Below are 22133 nucleotides of genomic sequence, written 5' to 3'. Positions count from 1 at the left end.
TAGTTCTGCTATATGTCAGGCCTACATGAATGGAGATAGCCTGAGGAGTGAGGGTGGTCCTTAGACTTTGCCATGCTGTCCGATATCTGAGCCAATGCTGCAAGATTACCGAACAATGCTGCCAGATTAGCCAAACAATGCTGCCAGATTAGCCAAACAATGCTGCCAGATTAGCCATTTTTCCACACAAATTTAAACATGGCTCCACTGAATTAGAGGAATTTTATTTTGGGGGGGAAAAAAATGGCCAAATGGCAGATGTTACTCAAAATAGGGCAGTTCTCACCCTCCCCACCCACCCACGGTCTTGTTATGTACCTGCACAGATTTGATTCCTGGTTCTCCAGTCACAAATTAGGTTTAAACAAACATTTGGATGTTTCAGGATGCAGCTCGGGAGCACAAGGGGATGCGGAAAAAGGAGAGGAAATGGAGACTAAATTCTACAGCAAGGAAGCAAAACTGAAACAGCGCAATAAGCATTATTTTAATGATGGATTCAATATTTCAAAACAGTGTTGCGAATTTATCCAAATCCAATCTCCTTTTGGAGCTTTAGTTACTGCATTTAAATTCGAAGGAAGTGTCCCAACCCCCAGAATCCTTAGGGTTACCACCGTACACAAGTTTCCCTCATGTCCCACCAGTCACAAATGAACTGGTTTTGGCTTCAAACTTCACTTTATTCAGCAGAGACGACCAACCATATAAGGAAGCAAGAGTCAGTGTCAATAAACCAGTTTGCCAGATTTGAACGCTGCCTCTGTTCAACAGCCAGTTGGATCCCAAACCCGGACATTCTGGTGAAAGGTTAGTTTTGAGGCGATTCCTGGATAATTTCAGGAATTTTCTGGGTTCAGCTTCCCAAGGCTTTGTGATCAGAAAATTACAGCACAAACCTGCTTTCTCTCTCACTGATCGAAACCAGATAGCACAAAAACGTTTACACATCAGTTTATAGTTACAAGAGCATAATACTGCTCCGTAACACGAGCTATTAGTCCATCCCTTGCTTCTTACAAACAGTAAACATATCCCATTTGTGGCATCAATTGGAGAACACCTCATGCTGTTGTATTCAATTACCACGTTTGCTCATTAGCCTCTTAAAATCACATGATCCATCTTTTCAACTCAATTCCACAATGGTACTTGATATAATTTGATTAAATTATATTTCTCTACTTTTATTACATGGCTATCATTGCAAAACACTTTCCCCAAAGTTCTGACAATATGAACAAGGTTCATCAAACAGCTTTTTGCTCAAGTTAAGTTTTGCCCGAATCCAAAATACAAACTTGTGTTGCAAGCACCTGCATCTGGAACTTGGAGCACATCGGACACACTTATGCAATAGATCCTATAACTTGCCAGCTCCAAAAATATCATTTCCCATCTGTTAGTATCCATTCAAGGCCAGCTCGCTAATAACACGCTAATTGAGTATCCTTTTGAAATAGCAAATGTAACATTAGTTGCAGTATTGAATTTACTGCTAAACATTGCCTTGGCTCCCTGCCTTTCACTCAGTAACCTGGTGAGACTTGGAAGGAAAGGTTCTAACTGAAGAGAGAAGAGTACGCAGCAGATCCAAAGCATGGGCAGCAGAAATAGCCACAATGAAAGAGAGATGCAGACCTGATCATAGTCGAAAACAAAAAATCCATAAAACAGATGAAACTAGTCTATTAACTCTAATTTGATGTGAAAGGGGTGGGCAACACTCTGGGAAGAGGAAAAGATTAAGGTACAAGATGTGGTGGTATGTTTATGCGACAATGGCAATTTATAGAGATGCCCAAATGTCAACATACTTTCAGATTTGTTCCAGGGGGTCGAACGCATTCAAGAAGTGCCAAGAGAATACCAGGGCCCGACTTTTGCTTTGGGACGCTCTCCGTCTTGGCGAAAATGGCTCCAGTGGCCTGAATCCCACCCCCAAAACACAGCCCCCACCATTTTTGAGGGATGGGGGGAGGGGAACAGGGGCAAAATTTAACCATGCACATCTGTGGTTCAGGGAGGCAGCTGGCCATGTTAATGTGCGGCTGCCTTCAGTCTGACCTGATATTTGCAAGCAGCAAATGGAAATTACAACATGTGAACATTACACCTGAGAGGAGAAGGTCAAAACTGATTGGAGTTCTTTTGGATATGGTCCAGCGATACCTTTGGGATTGATAAAAGTGGACATGAATGTGCATAAAGACTCATTGGAGCGGTGATATGCCATCAATAAACACACGACGAATGATGAATGTAACTGAGGCTTTAACACACTAAACAGCAAGCCTCCTGGCCTCTGATCCCGAACTGGATCAGAGGCGGAGACCAGCCACCTTTATATATGAGCCCGAGGGGAGGAGCCACAGGCGGAGCCAGCCGGGGACAAGCCCAGGCATGTAACAACACAATACAATACAGTGGTTTACCACATTCACCCCCTGTTTTAAAAAAAAAAATAGAGTCCAGCGGGGGTGAAGTGTTCTTAAAAGTCAAGTCTGTCGGGGGCCTTGACCTTCCGCCATGATCGCCTCAGTCCCGGCTGTGGTGTGAGCACCGGTGTCGAGACCTCCGCGTCCGGGACCGTGTTGTCCTCTTCTTCACCCAGTTGTTGAGTCGGTGGAGGGGGGGGGGGGCGGTGTATGGGCGGAGGTGTGGTGATAGTCACTGGTGGGCCTGCGGGTGCCAGTTCTTGAGGTAGGTGAGTAGAGGTGGGGGAAGACGGTGTAGGGTCGGGGGTGGTGGTGATGGTCGCTGGGGAGCCTGAAGGTGCCAAATCCCGAAGGGAGACTGTGTCCTGTCGCCCGTCCTGATGTGCCATGTAGGCATATTGTGGATTGGCATGGAGGAGCAGGACCTTCTCGACGAGGGGATCTGATTTATGGCTCCTCTCATGCTTCCGGAAGAGGACGGGCCCTGGGACTGTCAGCCAGGACGGGAGCGAGACCCCGGAGGTGGACTTCCTGGGGAAGGCAAACATCCGTTCGTGAAGCGTCTTGTTGGTGGCAGTACACAGGAGCGACCAGATGAGAGTGGCGTGCATTGGACAGGACCTCCTGCCAGGGGGAGACTGTGAGACCTCTAGACCATAGGGCCAGCCTTCCAGACCGTTGCATTCTCCCTCACCACCTGTCCGTTTCCCCGGGGGTCGTAGCTGGCCGTCCTGCTGGAGGCGATGCCCTTGTTGAGCAGGAACTGATGCAACTCGTCGCTCATGAAGGAGGAACCCCGATCGCTATGGATGTAGCTGGGGAGCCCGAACAAGGTGAAAAGACTGTGCAGGGCCTTGATGACGGTGGCAGAGGTCATGTCAGGGCATGGGATGGCAAAGGGGAAACTTGAGTACTCGCCAACAATATTGAGGAAGTACACGTTACGATCCTTGGAGGGGAGGGGCCCTTTTACATCGATGCTGAGGCACTCAAAGGGGCGAGAGGCCTTTACCAGGTGACACTCTGTCTGGCCGATAGAAGTGCGGTTTGCACTCTGCGCAGACCAGGCAGTCCCTGGTCACGGTCCTGACCTCCTCGATGGAGTAAGGCAGGTTGCAAGCCTTGATGAAGTGAAAAAAACAGGTGACCCCCGGGTGACAGAGGTCATTGTGGAGGACCCGGAGTCGGTCTACTTGTGCGCTGGCACATGTACCGCGGGATAGGGCATCTGGGGACTCATTGAGCTTCCCAGGTCGATACACGATATCGTAGTTGTAGGTGGAGAGCTCAATCCTCCACCTCAGAATCTTGTCATTCTTGATCTTGCCCCGCTGTGTGTTATTGAACATGCCGGCAACCAACCGTTGGTCAGTGAGGAGAGTGAATCGCCTGCCGGCCAGGTAATGCCTCCAATGTCGCACAGCTTTTACGATGGCTTGGGCTTCCTTTTCGACAGAGAAGTGTCGAATTTCGGAGGCATGGAGGGTACGGGAGAAGAAAGCCACGGGCCTGCCCACCTGGTTGAGGGTAGCGGCCTGAGCACAGTCCGACGCATCGCTCTCCACCTGGAATGAAATGGACTCGTCCACAGCGTGCATCGCGGCTTTGGCAATATCTGCCTTGATGTGATTGAAGGCCAGTCGGGCCTCAGCCGTCAGGGAAAAATGGGTGGATTTGATAAGTGGACGGACCTTGTCCGCATAATTGGGGACCCACTGGGCATAGTACGAGAAGAACCCCAGGCATCTCTTCAGGGCCTTGGGGCAGTGGGGAAGGTGGAGTTCTAGGAGGGGGCGCATGCAGTCGGGGTCAGGCCCTAGGACTCCGTTTTCGACAACGTCGCCAAGGATGGCTAGGCAGGTTGTGCGGAAAACGCATTTTTCCTTATTACAGGTGAGGTTCAGGAGTTTAGCGGTGTGGAGGAAGTGCCGAAGGTTTTCGTCGTGGTCCTGCTGGTCATGGCCGCAGTTGGTGACATTGTTTAAGTACGGGAATGTGGCCCGCAGCCCGTACTTGTCAACCATTCGGTCCATTTCTCTTTGGAAGACCAAGACCCCATTGGTACGCCGAAGGGAACCCTGAGGAAGTGATAGAGGCGGCCATCTGCCTCGAAGGCAGTGTACTGGCAGTCCTCCGGGCGGATAGGGAGCTGGTGGTACGTGGACTTCAAGTCAACCGTGGAGAAGACTCGATGCTGCGTAATCTGGTTGACCATGTCAGATATACGTGGGAGGGGATACGCATCGAGCTGCGTGTACCGGTTGATGGTCTGGCTGTAATCGATGACCATCCGGTGGCTTCACCCCAGTCTTGACGACCACCACTTGGGCTCTCCAGGGGCTGGCACTAGCCTCACTGATACCCTCTCGCAGGAGTCGCTGGACCTCCGACCTGATAAAGGCCCTGTCCCGGGCACTGTATCGTCTGCTCCTAGTAGCAACGGACTTACAGTCCGGGGGAGATTTGCGAAGAGCGGGCGACCATGAGGGTCGCGAAATACAGACGGTGGGGGGTGTGGGGGCCACCAAACTTTAAAGTAAGACTTTGGAGGTGGCATTGGAAGTTGAGCCCCAGTAATAGGGCAGCGCAGAGATGGGGAAGGACGAAGAGCTTGAAGTTAGCATACTCTACGCCTTGTCCAGTAAGGGTCGCGACACAGTACCCCCGGATTTCTACTGCATGGGATCTGGAAGCCAGGGAGATTTTCTGGGTCGCGGGTAAGATTGGGAGGGAGCAGCGCCTTACCATATCTGGGTGTAAGAACCTGTCTGTCCTCCCGGAGGCGAAAAGACAGGCCGTCTCGTGCCCGTTGATCCGGACGGTCATCGTAGACTTCATGAGGCAATGAGGCCGGGACTAGTCAAGCGTGATGGAGGCGAGCTTCGGAAGGCAATTGGCAGGCCGGTCAGAGGTAGCGGCAGCTAGCGTACGGTTGGGTGAACCGGGCTTCCGGGATGCTGCGGAGTGGTCCCAAGATGGCGGCACCCATGGGTCATGCGTGGCGAGTGGCAGCGGCGATGGCGTCCAAGATGACGGCCCCCGTGGGTCGCACGTGGCGGGTGGAGAACACAATTGCATTAAAGATGGTGGCCCCCATGGGTCGCATGCGGCGGCCGAAATTGAAGATGGCGGTGAAGGTGGCAGCGCCCAAGGGTCGCACATGGCGGGTGGCGCGGGAGCTGGGGTCTGCCCCAACAGGCAGCAGGCAGCGCTGCTGGGCCTAGAAGTTTTAAGGGGAGATCGGGCCTGGCAGGCTTTTGCAAAGTGGCCCTTCCTCCCACGCCTGTTGCAAGTCGCGTTCCGTGCAGGGCAGCGTTGTTCAGGGCGATTACCCTGGCCGCAAAAGTAGCAGCTCGGGCTTCCGGCGTTGGCGGTCCGCTGCGCGGCACAGGCTTGCGTCACACCCGGGTCGGATGATGGCGGCACCCACGAGGTCCACGAGGGTGCCGCGCGGTCGGAGGTGTAGGCCTCCATGTTCTGGGAGGCCACCTCCAGCGAGTTTGAGAGTTGCACTGTCTGTGGGAGGTCGAGTGTACCCCTTCTAGCAATCGCTGGCGGATATAGTTTGATTTCATGCCTGCGACATAAACGTCCCTGATCAGCAGCTCGGCGAGCTGGGTAGCCTATAATTGCCTGGCAATCCGGCAGAGTACCCGCAGAGCACGCAGGAATTCTGCAAGTGATTCCCCAGAGCGTTGTCATCTCGTGGCAAGGAGGTGCCGAGCATACACCTCGTTAATGGACTTCACATATTGTCCCTTCAGCAGCATTATTGCCTCCGCATACGAGGGGGCGTCCCTGATGAGAAGAAAGACTCTTGGGCTCACCCGTGCGTGGAGGATCTGCTTCTTCTGGAGGTCTGTGAAGTCTTCGGTGAAGGATGCGAGGTACGCTTCGAAGCAGCTTAGCCAGTGTTCAAACGTTTCTGTGGCGTCGGCTGCCTGTGGGTCCAGCTCAAGGCGATCAGGCTTGAGTGGCGAGTTCATCTTAGAAGTTTAGTGTATTAAATTGATACACCATCAATAACACACGACGAGTGGTGAACATAACTGAGGCTTTAATACACTAAACAGCAAGCCTCCTGGCCTGTGATCCCGAACTGGATCGGAGGCGGAGACTAGTCACCTTTATACATGAGCCCGAGGGGAGGAGCAACAGGCAGAGTCAGCCGGGACAAGTCCAGGCATGTAACAATACAATACAATGCAATACAGTGGTTTCCCACAAGCTGTCAAGGCTTTTAGATACTTGGGCAAAAAAAATATGCAGGGTTGAAAAATCAGGGCTTGCGATTTTACTCTGTTGACATGAGCCTTAGGGCTTCCACTACAGGATCAGTGCTGCATGACTAATTTCACAACCTATTATCACAGCTGGCTGCCTGCCAGTTCACAGTTTGATTGACAGCTCCAAGTGTTTATGAAGACTTTGAAGTGGGACTATGAAATCAAATGCTTGTTACTATATGGGGTCCTGAGGTTTGCCCATGGTGGATACTGGGTAAATGGGCAGGGCAAAGGCTGGCCATGGGATGGCATGAGTTTGCACTACTTTGTTATGGGGGCTCTCAAGGGCTATGGGGATTGGGCAAAGCTGCATAGTTTGGCATGGGGCATATGAGGGACCATGTCAAGGGCCATAGGTTGGCATGGGGGGCAAGGGGCATGGTGAGTGCATGAGGAGTGTGTTTGGGAGGGGGGGGGGGGGGGGTGCGGAAATTAGGGTTGTTTTCTTTTATTCCTCTTTTCCTGCTCCACCCAGCATGGGATATGGCCTCAGGCTGCACTGTTAGTAAGTGAACATTTGTTCATGCAGAAAGGCTGTAGATTTACTCGAGAGAAACATTTGCAACCTTCAAACCAAATAATGAAGCTTTCTTGTAAATTCTGAAAATCCTGATAGGAGCCAAGTTATTCATAACAGACGAACCCATTGTCATGGCTGCATCAAACCCTGGCTATAATCTCTTTTGGTACAATAGTAATAGTTCACTGACCTACATTCTATGCACGCAACCGTGGGTTAATTAAGGAAAGCAAGCATGGATTGGTTAAGAGCAAAGCCTGCTGAACTAACTTGCTTGTGTTTTTGATGACGTACACGGAGATCTGATGAGGGTGTACCTTTGATGTGGTGTTCATGGGCTTCCAAAAGTCAGAGTGCCACACAACAGATTTTTTCACCAAGTTAGAGCTCATGGAACAAAAGGGATAGCAGCAACATGTATACAAAATTGGCTGAATGATAGGTGGAAGCTCCCAGGAGTCAGTGTTGTGACCCTTGCTCTTCCAGATATATATTAATGACCAAGACCTTTGTGTATAAGGTATAAATTTAGAGTACCCAATTATTATTTTTTTTCCAATTAAGGGGCAATTTAGCGTAGCCAATCCACCTTTGGGTTGTGGGGGTGAAACTCATGCAGATAAAGGGAGAATGTGCAAACTGCACACGGACAGTGACCCAGGGCCGAGATGCGAACCCGGGTCCTCAGAGCCGTAGGCTGCAGTGCTAACCACTGTGCCCCACATGCCGCCCTTGTAAGGCATAATTTCAAAACTTATAGGTGATATGAAACTTGGGAGCATTGTGAACTTGGAAGGTGGATTAGAACTTCAAAGGGACACGGACGACTTGGTGGAATGGGCATTTTGATGGAAGGACATAAAGAGACAACAATAAAGGGTACAATTCCATGTGGGTACAGGAGCAGAGTGACCAGAGTGGCCATGGTGGCACAGCAGTTAGCACTGCTGCCCCACAGTGCCAGGGATCCAGGTTCAATTCCAACCTTGGATGAATGTCTATGTGGAGTTTGCATGGGTTTCCTCCGGGTGCTCTGCACCCCCCCCCCCCCCCCCCACCACCACAATCCAAAGATGTGCAGCTCAGGTGGGGTTAGGGGGATGGGGTGGGAGCCTTTCAGAGGATCGGTGCAGCCACGATGGGCCAAATGGCCTCCGTCTGCACTGTAGGGATTCTATGGGTATGTCCATAAACATTAAAGGTGACAGGACAGGCTAAGAACGTGGTTAATAAAGCACATAGTATCCTGGGATTTATGAATAGGGGTGTAGAGTATAAAATGAAGGAGTTTATACAGAACCTCTGTAAAACACTGGCCTCAAATGCAGTATTTTGTCTAATTCCAGGCACCACACTTAAGGAAGGTGTAGGCTCTAGAGAGGGTGTAGAAAAGATTCAGGAGAATGGTTCCAGGGATGAGGAACTTCAGTTACATAGAGGTTGAGACAGTTTTTGTTGGAGAAAAGAAGGCCAAGAGGAGATTTGATAGAGACATTCAAAACCACGAGGGTTTTGGGCTGAGTGGCTAGGGAGAAACCGCTCCCATTGGTGGAAGGATAAGAACGAGGGGACACAGATGTGAGGTAATTGGAAAAAGAAACAGTGGTGATGTGGGGAAAAACATTTTTCATGCAGCGAGGTCTGGAATTCACTGCCTGAGAGTGTGATAGAGGCAGGGTCAATCGAGGCATTCCAAAGGGAATTGGATTTTTAATTTGAAAATAAAAATATTCCAGGCTATGGGACGGAAGGCAGAGAGTGGCACTATGTAATTGCTCCTGCAGAGAACCCATGCAGTCATTGCGGCCTGATTGGCCTCTTTCTGTGCTGTAATAACTCGGACTCTGCAAACCTCCAATGTGGCAAATGTAGAATTTAATACCATTAACCTTCCCTGTGCATTTCTGTGTCATACAGATCAGGGAAGTCTCCAGTTCCACTTGTACTCTACTGACTGACAAAGATGATCTCAAGCAGGCGACTGTGTAAATTGGAGTGTTCCAATTGGCCTCAGTATCCTTGTGTGGAAAGGGACAAGAAACACAACAGATATTGCTACTCTTCGTCACTGCCCAGTGAGTTAGGGTTCGCTCTCTTTCTCTGACAGATCTCTTCTCATCCAGGCACCATCGCCCCCAAAGGCCCCTCATCATTCACACTGCCCTCTGTGTCCTCTTGTGACCTGGAGCTTTCTGCAGACATTGGGCCAGCTTCCACTGATTCACCTATAACACACAACTCGACCCCTCCAACAATTCCCTTTTTGCAGTCAGGCATGGGTTACAATCTCCTCCAGCTAAATACAGATGAGCTCACAGTCATGGCATTTTTCCTACACCACAGTCTGTACCCTCTACACCCATTCCTACCCCTTGCTAAATTCACTTTGAAGCAAACTCTTTGCAACCTTGTCATCCTACTCGGGTTTTAGCCCAAAGTCTCTGCATCATAAAGGCCACCTAATTCCACTTCCACAGCAACACCCACCTCCATCCTTGCTTCAGCTAATCTGCTGCAGAAACCTTCACGATTGGTATCATGACCGGTACAGGCTTGGAGGGCCTGTTCCTGTGCTGTACTGTTCTTTGCAGACCTGCCTACTTCAATATTCCCATCTAGCCTTTTCTCTCCACAAACTTCAGCCCATATCCTTTCCTGCAACAAGTCCTGCTCACCAATCACCCCTGCCCTTGGTAACCAACAACAAAAGATTTAATACTCACACCATTAGATTTCTCTTTGGCCTTTCTCATTGCTACTTCAGAACCTCCTCTATCAACTACAACTCCTTCCCCCTCATGCTCTCCAAACCTGGCTAACCTTTGATGCCGTTCTCCTCCTATTTATCCAGAAACTGCCGGCAGTGCCATCAGTCACCAAAATCCCAAGCTCTGGAATTCCCACCTGCAATCCATCTGCCTCTCCACTGCCTGTTCCATTAAGGACCACCAGAAAAGTCACCTCTTCTAATATCTGCTGGGTCTTGGCTCTGTGTCCATTATTTCCCTCACCTCTATGAAGCACTTGGGAACAATTTCTATAGTATTGTGCTGTATAATTGTACGCTGTTGATATTATAGTCCCATTTGGGAAATAAGCCATCAGTGAGCTAGCTCTGTAAGAAACGATCGGATTTAAGCCAGAAACAGCATTCATGTCATGAATACAAAAGCAGATGCATTAAACAGCATTCTTCAACAATCCATAAAATCACCAAACAATACCAGCAGTGAAGCTTGGAATTCTCTCCTTGCGTCTGGATATTGTTCCAACATTGCTGAGCTTGGAAATTTGCTCGACACTTGGAAATCAAAAAGCAGAATTAACAACTTGATCACTGGGTTGCTTGGCCACGTTCTAGACTATAATAGAAAGTCTATTACTCATCGATACTCCAGCAGAACATCCAATTCTTTGATCTCTGAGTAATCAGCAGGGCCATCATCCGCTCTGGTTGCTGAGGTCCCTGCTTATCAGAGTTGGAAGCTCTCTCTCAAATCCGAAAGTGAACAAGGAGCTATACAAAGTTTAGAAATTTCCAAAATTCCCGTTTGAACGTAAATGAAAACGCTAGCACGAGATCAATCATCTTCCCAGATTGAAAGGTTAGCATTGCTGCCTCACAGCGCCAGGGACCCGGGTTTGATCCCCACCTTGGGTGACTGTGTAGAGTTTGCACGTTCTCAGTGTCTGCGTGAGTTTTCTCCGGGTTCCTCCCACAGTCCAAAGTTGTCCAGGCTAGGTGGACTGGCCATGTCAAATTGCCCCTTAGTGTCCTAAGATGTGCAGGTTAACTGGGGCTACGGGTATATGGTGGTGCAGTTGGCCTGGGTGGGGTGCTCATTCGGAGGGTCGGTACAGACACGATGGGCTGAATGGCCTCGTTCTGCACTGTCAGGATTCTTCTATGAAAGATCAGACATTTGAGGACAAGGTGCACATTGCGGTAAACCATTGTATTGCATAGTGTTGTACATGCCTGGGCTTGTCCAGGCTGGCTCTGCCTGTGGCTCCTCCCCTCGGGCTCATGTATAAAGGCGGCAAGTCTCCGCCCCCGACCCAGTTCGGGACCAGAGGCCAGGAGGCTTGCTGTTTAGTGTATTAAAGTTACATTCATCACTCGTCGTGTGCTTATTGAAGGCACATCAATTTAATACACTAAACTTTAAGATAAACGCGATCGCCTTGAGCTGGACCCACAGGCAGCCGACGCCACAGAAACTTTTGAGCACTGACTAAGCTGCTTCGAAGCGTACCTCGCATCCTTCACCGAAGACTTCACAGACCTCCAGAAGAAGCAGATCCGCCATGCACGGGTGAGCCCGCAAGTCTTTCTTCTCATCAGGGACGCCCCCTCGCATGCGGACGCAATAATGCTGAAGGGACAAAACGTGAAATCTGTTAACAAGGTGTATGCTGGGCACCTCCTCGCCACGAGATGGCAACGCCCTGGGGAATCCCTTGCAGAATTCCTGCGTGCCTTGCGTATACTCTGCCGGAACTGTAACTGCCAGGCGATATCGGCTACCCAACACGCGGAGCTGCTTATCAGGGACGCCTATGTCGGGGGGCATGAAATCAAACTATATCCGCCAGTGGTTACTAGAAGGGGGGACACTCGGCCTCCCAGAGACACTGCAACTCTCCAACTCGCTGGAGGTGGCCTCCCAAAACATGGAAGCCTACACCTCTGACCGCTCGGCACCCTCGTAGGCATAGCCACCAACCGACCCGGGTGCGACTCAAGCCTGTGCCGCGCAGCGGCCTGCCAACGCTGGAGGCCCGAGATGCTACTTTTGCAGCCAAAGTAATCACCCCAGACAACGCTGCCCTGCACGGAACACAACTTGCAACGGCTGTGGGAAGAAGGGCCACTTTGCAAAAGCCTGCCAGGCCCGATCTCCCCCTAAAACTTCTAGGCCCAGCAACGCTGCCTGCTGCCTGTCGGGGCCGCACCCAGCTGCCGCGCCACCCGCCATGTGCGACTCGTGGGGGCCGCCAACTTTAACGCATCCTCCAACCGCCACACGTGACCCACAGGGGCCGCCATCTCCGCTGCCATGGGGGCCGCCATCATGGACACCATCGCCGCTGCCACCCACCACGCGTGACTCGTGGGGGCCGCGATCTTGGGACCACTCCACAGCCTCCCAGGAGCCCAGATCACTCGACTGCCTGGCCGCCGCTACCTCCGACCGGCCTACCAACCGCCTTCCGAAGCTTGCCTCCATCACGCTCGATCAGTCCCGGCCGCACCACCTCGCGAAGTCTGCGATGACCGTCCGGATCAACGGGTACGAGACGGCCTGCCTTTTCGACTCCGGGAGCACCGACAGCTTCATACACAAAGACACGGTAAGGCGCTGCTCCCTCCCAATCCTACCCGTGACCCAGAAAATCTCCCTGGCTTCCGGATCCCACGCAGTAGAAATCCGGGGGTAGTGTGTCACCACCCTTACTGTACAAGGCGTAGAGTACGCTAACTTCACACTCTACGTCCTTCCCCATCTCTGCGCTGCCCTATTACCGGGGCTCGACTTCCAGTGCCACCTCCAGAGCCTTACTTTAAAGTTCGGCAGACCCCTGCCCCCCACTCGCCGTCTGTAGCCTCGCGACCCTTAAGGTCACCCCATTCTCGCTCTTTGCAAATCTCACCCCGGACTGTAAGCCCGTCGCTGCCAGGAGCAGACGATACAGTGCCCGGGACAGAGCCCTTATCAGGTCGGAGGTCCAGCGACTCCTGCGAGATGGGATCATTGAGGCTAGTAACAGCCCCTGGAGAGCCCAAGTGGTGGTCGTCAAGACTGGGGAGAAGCACCGGATGGTCATCGATTACAGCCAGACCATCAACCGGTACACGCAGCTCGATGCGTACCCCCTCCCCCACATATTTGACATGGTCAATCAGATTGCGCAGTATCGAGTCTTCGCCATGGTTGACTTGAAGTCCATGTACCACCAGCTCCCTATCCGCCTGGAGGACCGACAATACACTGCCTTAGAGGCAGATGGCCGCCTCTACCACTTCCTTAGCGTCCCCTTCGGCGTCACCAATGGGGTCTCGGTCTTCCAACAGGAAATGGACTGAATGGTTGACCAGTACGGGCTGCGGGCCACTTTGCCGTACTCAGACAATGTCACCATTTGCGCCATGACCAGCAGCACCATGATGAGAACCTCCGGCGCTTCCTCCACACCGCTAAACCCCTGAACCTAACCTATAATAGAGAGAAATGCGTCTTCCGCACAACCCGCCTAGTCATCCTCGGCTACGTTGTGGAACACGGAGTCCTAGGGCCCGACCCCGACCGCATGCGCCCCCTCCTGGAACTCCCCCTCCCCCACTGCCCCAAAGTTCTGAAGAGATGCCTGGGGTTCTTCTCGTACTATGCCCAGTGGGTCCCCAATTATGCGGACAAGGTCCGTCCACTGATCAAATCCACCGTTTTTCCCCTGACGGCTGAGGCCCGACTGGCCTTTAATCGCATCAAGGCCGATATTGCCAAAGCCGCGATGCACGCTGTGGACGAGTCCATTCCATTCCAGGTGGAGAGCGATGCGTCTGACTGCTCTGGCCGCTACACTCAACCAGGCGGGCAGGCCCGTGGCTTTCTTCTCCCGTACCCTCCATGCCTCCGAAATCCGACACTCCTCCGTCGAAAAGGAAACCCAAGCCATCGTAGAAACTGTGCGACATTGGAGGCATTACCTGGCCGGCAGGCGATTCACTCTCCTCACTGACCAACGGCTGGTTGCCTTCATGTTCAATAACACACAGTGGGGCAAGATCAAGACTGACACGATTCTGAGGTGGAGGATCGAGCTCTCCACCTACAGCTACGATATCTTGTATCGACCCGGGATGCTCAATGAGCCCCCAGATGACCTATCCCACGGTACATGTGCCAGCGCACAGGTAGACCGACTCCAGGGCCTCCATAATGACCTCTGTCACCCGGGGGTCACCCGTATTTTTCACTTCATCAAGGCTCACAACCTACCTTACTCCATCGAGGAGGTCAGGTCCGTGACCAGGGACTGCCAGGTCTGCGTGGAATGTAAACCGCACTTCTATCGGCCAGACAGAGCACACCTGGTAAAGGCCTCCCGCCCCTTTGAGCGCCTCAGCATCGATTTCCAAGGACCCCTCCCCTTCACTGACCATACCTGTACTTCCTCAACATCGTTGAAGAGTACTCAAGATTACCCTTTGCTATCCCATGTCCTGACATGACCTCTGCCTCCGTCATCAAGGCTCTGCACAGTCTTTTCACCCTGTTCGGATTCCCCGCCTGCACCCACAGTGATCCTCCTTCATGAGCCACGAGTTGCGTCAGTTCCTGCTCAGCAAGGGCATCGCCTCCAGCAGAATGACCAGCTATAACCCCCGGGGAAACGGACAGGTGGAGAGGGAGAACGCGACGGTCTGGAAGGCCGTCCTCCTGGCCTTACGGTCTAGAAGTCTCCCAGTCTCCCATTGGCAGGAGGTCCTCTCCGACGTGCTCCACTCCATCCGGTCGCTCCTGTGTACAGCCACCAATGAGACTCCTCACGAGCGTATGTTTGCTTTCCCCGGGAAATCCACCTCCGGGGTCTCGCTCCCGTCCTGGCCTGCAGTCCCAGGGCCCTTCCTTCTCCGGGAGAATGCGAGGAGCCATAAAACCGACCCCCTCGTCAAGAAGGTCCTGCTCCTCCATGCAAATCCACAATATGACATGGCACATCAGGACGGGCAACAGGACACCGCTCCCATCGGGATTTGGCACCTGCAGGTTCCCCAGCGACCATCACCACCACCCCCAACCCTACACCGTCTTCCCCCGCCCTTGCCCACCTACCTCACGAACTAGCAACCGCAGGCCCACCGGCGACCTTACCACCACCTCCGCCCATACACCGCCCCCCCCTTCACCAGCTCAACATCTGGGTGAAGAAGACGACAACATGCACCCGGACGCGCAGGTCTCGACACCGGTGCCCACATCACAGACGGGACTGAGGCGATCACGGCGGAAGGTCAAGGTCCCCGACAGACTTGACCTTTAAGACCACTTCACCCCCGTCGGACTCTTTTTTAAACAGGGGGTGAATGTGGTAAACCATGGTATTGCATTGCATTGTGTTGTGTTGTACATGCCTGGGCTTGTCCAGGCTGGCTCCGCCTGTGGCTCCTCCTCATGGACAAATGTGGCAAGTCTCCGCCTCTGACCCAGTTTGGGTCAGAGGCCAGGAGGCTTGCTGTTTCGTGTATTAAAACCTCAGTTACATTCATCACTCGTTGTGTGCTTATTGAAGGCATATCACGCATACAATGCAACAACATGCCCAACAGCAGTCTTGGTTCCTCCAGTGTTCCAGATAGTATCCCCAAGTTGTCTTTAGTGTGTTAAAAAAGTGTGGGTGTGGGAGGCAGGAAACAAAGGAAATATCGAATGCCAAGAATGGGTGTTCGTGATCAACAATGAATTTGAGCCAAGAAAGAAATTGTAATTCACTGAGGACCTCCACTGTCAGGAGGTGGGAACTGCAACATTTCAGTTACTGTTTGGATATTGGGAGAATCAAGCCAAAAAGAAAAGAAAAATACACACAGGTCACCCATTCTTCATGTGTTGAGTGATCTCTTGGAGGAAAAAAAAAGGGAGTACTCCAATTTATTTTGGAGAGAAAATACAACGGCAATACAAAAATATTTCGCAACTTCAAAAAAAAAAGTGCCATGAGTGACTTCGATCTTCGCAAAACCATTAACCTGATTAGCAAATAGATCCACCTGTAGCCGTGTCAAAGCTAATTCTTTTCAAACCACATCATTATTGTGCACCTGAGGGCGGGTTCTGCTCACAATACGATGAGATTGATCATTAGGGTCTTAAATCCAAATAAATTATTTTATTCCCTTTTCACTTCTGTATATTCACCTTCCTCCTCACCCCCCCTCGCAAACCATCTCCCCCAACCCCTCCCCATTTATTCTAGTTGCTCTCATTCAACTACATCAGGCAAGAATTAAAAAAAAACAAGCTTCATCCGAGTCAAAATATTCTCCTTCAGCATAACTTTGCTCTCTATGGTAATAAAATAGCAAAAAATGACCTGTAAAAACAAAAAGAGGTAAATGCAACATCATAATAGATTTACAATCTCAATCTTCTTCTCCAGTAAATAACAGTGGCCATAACTCAACACGTTGATACACCTTATATTTTCAAAGTTGATTTATTACCGCTTTTAAATCCATTTTGATATAAAGGTGAAGTACTTTCCTTTTAAATGAATGATAATGTCAAACTGAACAGAAAAGATACCAGAAAACAGATATCGGCAACCTGGCGCCTGATTAGCACAGACAAGATTAACAGCTTCCCTCAGGAACAGGGCAGCTCGTTGATTTATATGCAACACACTCAGTGAGTACTTCCATCAATCAATAGAGACTTATTTCACCAGACATGCTTTTAGTGAACTGATGGGAGCAATGGAATGAAGCCCCTTTCCCATATGCACCTGCGTCCTTAACTCAAGTTAACACTGCACAAGAATGTGCGTCAAAATGCAACTGCAAATGGTTAGTTTATCGATTTAAGCAATGGGACGGCATGTGCCTTATATTCCACATGCTACCATTTTAAATTGAAGTGGTGATTCAGCCAGACAACAGAAACGTGTGCCAGTAAAATACCTTCCAGTACTTGAAAGAGAAATATTCCAGATGAAGACAATTCACCAAGTTTGCAAGCAAGTTTGCAGTGACCTTTCTTTTTAAATTACCTCCTCCACTGAAGCAATGATTCATCCTCAGCCCAGCTCCAGCGGTCATGCAGTGAGTATGTGAAATGGCCACCCTTTAGTGGAACCTAAGCATCTCAAACTCAGCTGAAACCTTTCTTCATTCAATGCCGGCAATAAGCACTCCCCGGCAGGAATTCCATATTGAGAGAATATTTAGCTTGTAAGCGAAGGTGAATCAAAAGGTGAATCAGTGTTATTTTTATATAAAGAGGCTTTGATATTAAATGATGCCGTAGGCGTCCCCCATTCTGGAAGTCTGGTCAAGTCACATACACTCAATGTAAGCCAATCCTCTGTTAGAAATTTGGGACTCCTGCATACACAGTCAGGCTCAATTGCATCGGTTATACCCGCAAGTGGACTGGACATTCCAAACATCTGAAAGATTCTCACTGCTAAGAATCTGATAATCTGATCCAAGAGTGCATCCATGAAGCCCCCTTGTAATCTGAACCAGATTTTTAAAAGTTGTGTGCATGTGCCCTGTCAATAGTTCTCAAAGGCGGACAGAGAAAACACCTGAAAAGGTCAGGTCAGACATGAATGATTAGGATTGGACTTATTGCAACTTGTTGCCACGTGAAATTACAAAAGGAACAAACAGGCGGCTCCCCTGCCCCACTTCATTCGTCTTCTTGTTTGACAATGAAAAGACTCCGAACTATCCTCCTGCCGAGCAAGAAATCCTTTCGAACGGCTTTCTCTTTCCAGCCACAGCTGATTTAGTCAGCCTCTGATGGATCTGACAGCAAACAACTCTCTCCCGGTATTCACCACTCAAGCACTTAGCAAGCACCCATGAACAGGGTCATGCCAACACAATGGATGCAAGGGGGTTTACTGTTGCTGATTCGGGGTTACAATCGTTGGGGGAGTTACATAGACCGGCTGATGGCCATTGCAACCACCTTTCTTCTCGGTGCCTTTACCTTTTGAAAAGTTCAAAAGATTTGCGTGGGCGCAGTTTTCTTTAAGACACAGCCCTTCAATACAACGTGTCTCCTGACCCCTCTCCCAACAATCCTGTCAAAAAAGAAATCCTGAAAGCGTTGACCCTTTTAAGAAAATGTGGTCTGTGTTATATTCAGTCTTGCAGCAAAAAGATGCCAGTTAGAAGTGCTGCGCTGAGACTCAACGGATAAATATTCAAATTGCAGCCTAAATGACTGAAAGTTTCCCTTTGGTTTGATTATTTCTCATACACAATGCTTGTAAGTACTCAGTTTGTCGAGATAAAAATACTCTCAAAAACCATTTTCATCTTTATTTACAGTTCGAACCTTAACCGTTATCAGCCAAACTGAAGACTAAAGTCTCTCAAGATAGGTTCCATTAATATACAGAATCACTGAAACGACTACACGATGACATTAATAAGTTCCATCCAACCATCAGACTCACCATGGACTACTCTCCAAAATCAGTTGCATTCTTGGACATACTCGTCTCCATCAAGGACGGTCACCTCAGCACTTCGCTTTACCGCAAACCCACGGATAACCTCACGATGCTCCACTTCTCCAGCTTCCACCCTAAACACATTAAAGAAGCCATCTCCTATGGACAAGCGCTCCGTATACACAGGATCTGCTCAGACGAGGAGGAGCGTAACAGACATCTACAGACGTTGAAAGATGCCCTCGTACGAACGGGATATGGCACTCGACTCATCGATCGACAGTTCCAACGCGCCACAGCGAAAAACCGGACCGACCTCCTCAGAAGACAAACATGGGACACAACCGACAGAATACCCTTCGTCGTCCAGTACTTCCCCGGAGCGGAGAAACTACGTCATCTTCTTCACAGCCTTCAACACGTCATTGATGACGATGAACACCTTGCCAAGGTCATCCCCACACCCCCACTACTTGCCTTCAAACAACCGCGCAACCTCAAACGAACCATTGTGTGCAGCAAATTACCCAGTCTTCAGAACAGTGACCACGACACCACACAACCCTGTCATGGCAATCTCTGCAAGACGTGCCAGATCATCGACATGGATACCACTATTACACGTGAGAACACCACCCACCAGGTACGCGGTACATACTCGTGCGACTCGGCCAAAGTTGTCTACCTCATACGCTGCAGGAAAGGATGTCCCGAAGCGTGGTACATTGGCGAGACCATGCAGACGCTGCGACAACGAATGAACGGACATCGCGCAACAATCACCGGGCAGGAATGTTCCCTTCCAGTCGGGGAACACTTCAGCAGTCAAGGGCATTCAGCCTCTGATCTCCGGGTAAGCGTTCTCCAAGGCGGCCTTCAGGACCCGCGACAACGCAGAATCGCCGAGCAGAAACTTATAGCCAAGTTCCGCACACATGAGTGCGGCCTCAACCGGGACCTGGGATTCATGTCGCATTACATTCATCCCCCACCATCTGGCCTGCGAAATCCTACCAACTGTCCTGGCTTGAGATAATTCACACCTCTTTAACCTGGGGTTACCCGATCTCTGGATCTGTAAAGATTTAATCACCTGCTAATGCTCGCATTCCTAGCATTGTTTGGCATCTTTGAATTTGTCTATATATGTGTTTCTGGAACAGACCTCTTCATTCACCTGAGGAAGGAGCAGCGCTCCGAAAGCTAGTGACATCGAAACAAACCTGTTGGACTTTAACCTGGTGTTGTAAGACTTCGTACTGTGCTCACCCCAGTCCAACGCCGGCATCTCCACATCATTAATATACAAGCCAGCCAGGAGCTGCAACGCTGGATCCCTACCCAAATCTTTGTACTGTACAATAAACTAGACCCTCTCATTGCGGATCTGAGATATCTAGTTGCAGACAGGCAGGAGCAAACCTATCCTTGTGAAACCTAATGGAACTTATTTGCAACAAGCTGTCAATAACTATTTTTTTCTTTTAAACTTAGAGTACCCAATTATTTTTTTCCCCAATTAGGGGGAAATTTAGTGTGGCCAATCCACCAGACCTGCACATCTTTGGGTTGTGGGGGCAGACACAGGGAGAACATCCAAACTCCACACGGACAGCGACCCTGGACCGGGATTCGAACCTGGGTCCTCAGCGCTGCAGTCCCAGTGCTAACCACTGCGCCGCATGCAGCCCCTAGCTGTCAATAACTACGAGATGGAGTGTACACAGAACATACAGTGCAGGAGGCCATTCGGCCCATCGAGACTGCACCAACCCACTTCAGCCCTCACTTCCACCCTATCCCCGTAACCCAATAACCCTTCCGAACCTTTTTTAGCCACTAAGGGCAATTTATCATGGCCAATCCACCTAACCTGCACGTCTTTGGACTGTGGGAGGTATGCATTAAATATATTAGAGCCACATAGTGAAGTAGTTGCAAATCCCTACAGGGCAGAAAATTTGAACTTGGACTATGCCTGTGGAAAGATTTGGTCACAGTCAGCATGGCTTTGAGGGCACTACACTGGCTGCATTCCAAGGGCAGAGAGAGAAAAAGAGAGAATTAATTATTAGTCTTCCAGACACTGACTTCCTGGATGTTAATACTGCTAATAAAAAGGGCTGACATACATTAAACATTAAACACTTGGGCAATGCCTGCATATAAATGTGAAAAATCAATTGGCATTGCCAACTTTGCAGTCAATCGTCGTTGATTGAGAAGAGCAGATTGCAGAGATTAGGGTTCTTTACAATAATTATATTTTCCTGGCAAAACAAACAACTTGCAGTCAATTTGGAGTTTTCAATTTTGAAATCTGTGGACAGATCACAGAATTACACTCATGAATTGTTCTCCTCTCTGCACAAGAGGAGGTAATCAGAGAAGCTTTCAACTTAATCATCCTTCCAACGTACCAATTCTACAATCTTCCTCCCTAGCTGTTTGATTTGTTGGCCTCAAACAAGCTCCATCCGAACCACTCTGGACCTTGAGCGCCTTGTGTGTTAACAAATACTTCTAAACATCGACCCGAAACTTTCCCACAGCAAATCAGTACCTCTGCCTCACTGACCTGGCCAATATGTTTGCGTTTCAGCTTTTCTTCCGAAATCCCCTGTGTGAGGTCCCCATTACAATTCACGTTTCTTTCCAATGCTGGTGAACAAATCCCGAAAGCAAAAGCCAGCTTTCGAACCAAAACCATTAACCAAAACTTGGCTTTGTACATGAGATTGCGGGGCATACGTGAAGGTTTGAGTGCCAGCGGTGAACACTGAATCATTCGAGTGTTGAGGCAAGGCTTGGAAATGTTCAGTGTGGTTCTCTCGACTTCTTGAAATTAGTGCTGAACGTCATACTGGCAGGCCAGATTGGATGGTCTAAAATCTGCTAATCAAGATTTTTCAGATAATAAGACCATGCAGATACAAGGACAAATCAGAAGATTCGGTAATGGTGCATCTCAATTCTACAAGATCCGTCCTGATGCAATAACTATGAAGAGAGGGACCAAGGGTTCAATGTCTTTCAATCATGACTCTGATGAAAGGTTTGATGAAATTAAAACCTTACAGAGTCCAAACTGTTTTTGAAAATATGGAAAGGTGTGTCATTCAAACCATGGAAGTCTGGCAATATCTTAGTCTGAGAGAAACATGAGAGAGTACAGGGCAAATCCCACAAAGGGTTAACAGCAGCTGCCAGGAGAGGATTGTAAAATGCAGATAGCTTTAGTCAAGCAGGCTTAGCAAACACACAGGATTTTGAATGAAGCCAAAAACAATGGCTCACACCTTCATTGAAAGTAACTATCTTAGTAAGCAGCTGGAAAGGAAAGGATGAGGTTCAGTTGAATTTGGTGACAATTCTAGGTGTGAAATTTTACTAATACCTGGTAAATTAAAGAAAACTAGAGACTATCAGTCTACGAGAAACATAATTTAAAGCTAAAATCAAAGTCAAAATTATGAGCCGAGGACACAATTGGAAAATAAAACTATAGAAATGACAGGAATTAAAAGTTACACCTCTTGAAGTCAAAGCATTTTGAACATCACAAAGGAAACAATGTAATCAGATCTATGTTGTATTATTTAGATCAAATATTTAGATCAAAGATACTTTTTACAATCAAAGAAAATAAGAGTTACTTTACAATAAAGTCATAAAAACTAGATAACTGTTAGAAAAATA

At 49.4% G+C, this 22133-nt stretch overlaps 1 protein-coding gene across 6 annotated transcripts in view; it reads right to left on the bottom strand.

The window, feature by feature from the left end:
• shq1 (SHQ1, H/ACA ribonucleoprotein assembly factor) overlaps positions 1 to 22133 on the bottom strand; it is a 174155-nt gene that overhangs the window by 30160 nt on the left and 121862 nt on the right. For 5 of the 6 annotated variants that reach the window (XM_072472235.1, XM_072472234.1, XM_072472240.1 and 2 more), the window contains one exon: positions 11501 to 11620. The exons of the other annotated variant lie outside the window; for it this stretch is intronic. In XM_072472235.1, the coding sequence (XP_072328336.1) occupies positions 11501 to 11620 (120 nt within the window). The remainder of the gene's footprint in view (positions 1 to 11500; positions 11621 to 22133) is intronic. 6 annotated transcript variants of the gene reach the window in all.

Source organism: Scyliorhinus torazame, chromosome 13 (assembly GCF_047496885.1).
Source record: "Scyliorhinus torazame isolate Kashiwa2021f chromosome 13, sScyTor2.1, whole genome shotgun sequence".
NCBI lineage: Eukaryota > Metazoa > Chordata > Chondrichthyes > Carcharhiniformes > Scyliorhinidae > Scyliorhinus > Scyliorhinus torazame.
Note: the sequence above shows the minus strand (reverse complement) of the source record. Positions and strands in the feature narration are given on the sequence as shown.